Below are 3,164 nucleotides of genomic sequence, written 5' to 3'. Positions count from 1 at the left end.
CCCCCCCCCTGAGCAGAGCGTTCATGGAAGGCGGTTCTCGTTACCCGAGTGCGTATACTGTAATTGAATTACCCTCGGATGATAACTCGTGTAATGACTTGCTGAGTCAGGGTCGCCCGGCCGGCCGGCCCTTCTCATGCAGCACGCGTGGCAGGCGGGGGCCCTGCCCGGCCTAGCTTCAAGGCGGTGAGATAGTTTATGCGCCGGGGCCGGGGCGGGACAGGTGGGGCCCGTCCTCACGTGCCTGCTGCCCTTCCGCCCGGGTGTAGGGCAGGGCAGGGCGCCCCACACCGTCGCGCTGTTTGTCTCCACTTCTTGCCTCCGGCTCTTGTTGTTATCATCATCAAGGGTTTTCCTCCAAGCTAGAACAACTGACTACTGCCCATCCGGCTAGATCTAGCTCAAGCGACTTCTGTTTTGCGCTTTCGAGGTCCTCTCCGTGTGTGTGTGTTTTCCCCCCTGGGTGTGCCCGACTTTGAGCAGGCAGCTCTTTCTTGTTTATGCGTGTGCGCCTGGGCATGCGCGATAGGCAACATCCGGTCACGCGCGCAGATGTATTGCCTAGCAGGCAGGCGCTCCGCCCGAGGGCGTGTGCTCTAGCGGATTTGGCCCAACTTTTTCTGGCAGCACTCGCACGCCCTATGCGCCCCCAGTGTGTCTGTCGGGTGTGATGTCTCCATTCTGCCGCCGCCGAGGTGTCGCCGCCAGGGGGGACCCACAGGGAGGGGACCCGCCGGGGCCGGGTTTTATTATCTGCGCGGATTCGGATTGTATTTGCGGAGCGGGGGACGGAGCCGGTCAATGCGACCGGCGTCCTCCTCCTCCTCCTCACCTGGCTGCTGCTGCTGCGAGCGTCTCCCCGGGGCGGCGCACGTGAACCCATTGTCCTGCCGAGGTCCTTCAAGTCGGAGCCTGACCCGGCCCGCCTCCTGGACCCGGGCTGATCGAGCATCGCCTCTCGCTGCTTCGCGTATCGGAGAGGCGGAGGCTGAGGAGGAGCGCGGCCGCGGCCCCGTCAACAGGTGGCCGCGGCGACCTGAACGCGCGGGGCCCGTAACGCCGCGCGCAGCACGCTCGCGGTCGCCCTCCCCTTCTCCCCTCCCCCTCAACCCCTCTCCCTCCACCCCGATCCTGAAACGCTGCGCAGCAAAACAATCGATTAGATAATGAATCCACATTCATACTTTTGCCGCTTTTGCACCGAAAATCGCGCGCGCGTTTGCTGTGAGAAGGGGGGCGCCGCCGCCGGAGGAAAAAGAAAAAGTGGAGCAGGAGAGAGAGAAGGCAGATCAGACACATATATATTGGGAGAGAGCATGCCGACACAAAAGTGTCAATTATAGAGATCGCCCCCCGTAACAATTGGTGCAAACAAGGGTCAGCCATTTGTTGGGCCAGGTCGCGGGTGGCGCGGTGAGGTAGGGTAGTGTGCCGGGCCGCCGGGCCCGGGCCGCGGCCGAGCACAATGACGATCTAATAGAAAACCGTGTTGACGGCGGGCGCGCATGCGTGGCCCTCCCTATGGCTGCCCTGTCGCCCCCCGGCCCCCGGCCCAGGGTGAGGTGAGAATTTATGGGATGTTCTCCGCTCGACTCTCGACTCGGTATGGCGCATTCATGAGGCGTCCTCCCGCCCCGCCCCGCCCCGCCCCACAGTGTAAGCGGGGCGGAGAGCGAAGCGCGCTCGGCGACACACGCTGCCGCACCGCAACATTAATTGCACGGGCTGCAATTAGCGCAGCGCGCCGGGTAAATTATTGTGCGACTGCAATAATGAAAATCTCGGCCCCCGTAATTGCGTTTGAATGAGGGCGGCAATCTATCTGCGCCGCGCGGGAGGGATCGGGTTATGTAGAAGGGGCTGCGGGGGGAACTAGAGCTGCTGCCCCCCCGCCCCTCGGCGGCGCCGCGATCACTATGGCGGCCGCGGCCGGGCGGTGCGGGATCAACATGGCGGCCAGCTGCGGCTCGGCGGCGGGATCAAGCATGGCCGCCAGCTGCAAAGGCGGCTTGCTCGGAGCGGCAGCTGCGCGGCTGCCCCGCGGCCGGGATTCCGTCGCGTCCAGGACGGCGCGCGTGTGTGGTCCGCTTCCAAGACGCGCGCAAAATTTGTCTAATTGCGCTGTGCTGCTGTGTCTGTGCCGCACCGGTGGCCGGTGCTCGTCCGACTTCGATACGAGGGCCTTAAACTAATGTCTCTCTCTCTCTCTCTCTCTCGACAGGGTTCGTCGCGACGCTGTGCGTCCTCGCGCTGCTGCCGCCCAGAGCCATGGCCGCCCCCACCGGCGCGCCCTCGCCCTCCACGCAGCCCAAGTGGGTCAACCCCTGCGGCCTCAACACCAAGGAGGTGGAGCAGGACCTCGAGTACCAGGGCGAGTCGCAGACCGTCGCCGACATCATCCAGAGGATAGTCACGTTATCAAAGAACGCCCTGGACCACGCCGTGAGCTTCCGAGTTAAATACGTAAGTATCTCATAGTTATCATTCGATGGGAACTACTTTTTTTGCGGGGGGAGGGGGCGGCGCCGAGATAGCCGGCCAGGTGGGCTGCTTGTTTGACTTTGACGGCTTTGACGTCACGAATGACGCGCTTGCATGTCCTTCTTATCGCTTATCACTGGAGGACTTTTTATTTTTCTTGGGGGGGGGGGGGGCAGAGCACCTGGGAAAGGGGCGAAAAATAAAGTGCATACATAGCCTGGCATGCGCGGGATTTCCTCCTGAGCCGGGCGAGGGAGTGCCGCCCACTGTTTGAGTTGCATCTCCGCGTGTTTGCCGCACTCGGCTCCGGCGCGCCGCGAAGGGTAAACCTGCTAACGTCAAAAATACAAAAACATTACGAAAAGAAGGGGAAATGGGGGAAAACGACAGATATATTGGATACGAGGGGGGAGCGTGAGGGGAGAGACAGACTGAGCGAGCGAGTGAGAGAGAAAGAGACGAAGGTCAGGCGGGACCACCGGCAAACCACAGTACAGTATATAGAGGTTTCGCGTCTGGCCGCGGGCGGGCCCGGCTCGGGCGAGCTGGGCCGCGGGCGCTGCGATCCTAAGAATGTCGGACGGTTTTCGTGGAAAGAGGAGTCATTTCCATACGGCCGTAGAGGCCGTCTCGCAGTCCAGACTGGGACTGGGAGTCGCGCGGCAACCAGAATGGGAGGGGGG

General features: G+C 62.6%; 1 protein-coding gene across 3 annotated transcripts in view; it reads left to right on the top strand.

The window, feature by feature from the left end:
* Positions 1-3,164, top strand: part of LOC113203217 (uncharacterized) — a 57,187-nt gene that overhangs the window by 49,406 nt on the left and 4,617 nt on the right. For all 3 annotated transcript variants that reach the window (XM_026417797.2, XM_052268872.1, XM_052268871.1), the window contains one exon: positions 2,222-2,463. In XM_026417797.2, the coding sequence (XP_026273582.1) occupies positions 2,269-2,463 (195 nt within the window). In that variant the 5' untranslated portion in view covers positions 2,222-2,268. The remainder of the gene's footprint in view (positions 1-2,221; positions 2,464-3,164) is intronic.

The sequence above is a fragment of the Frankliniella occidentalis genome, unplaced genomic scaffold (assembly GCF_000697945.3).
Source record: "Frankliniella occidentalis isolate FOCC.00 unplaced genomic scaffold, Focc_3.1 Scaffold78, whole genome shotgun sequence".
NCBI lineage: Eukaryota > Metazoa > Arthropoda > Insecta > Thysanoptera > Thripidae > Frankliniella > Frankliniella occidentalis.
This window is presented reverse-complemented; position numbering and strand designations above follow the sequence as displayed.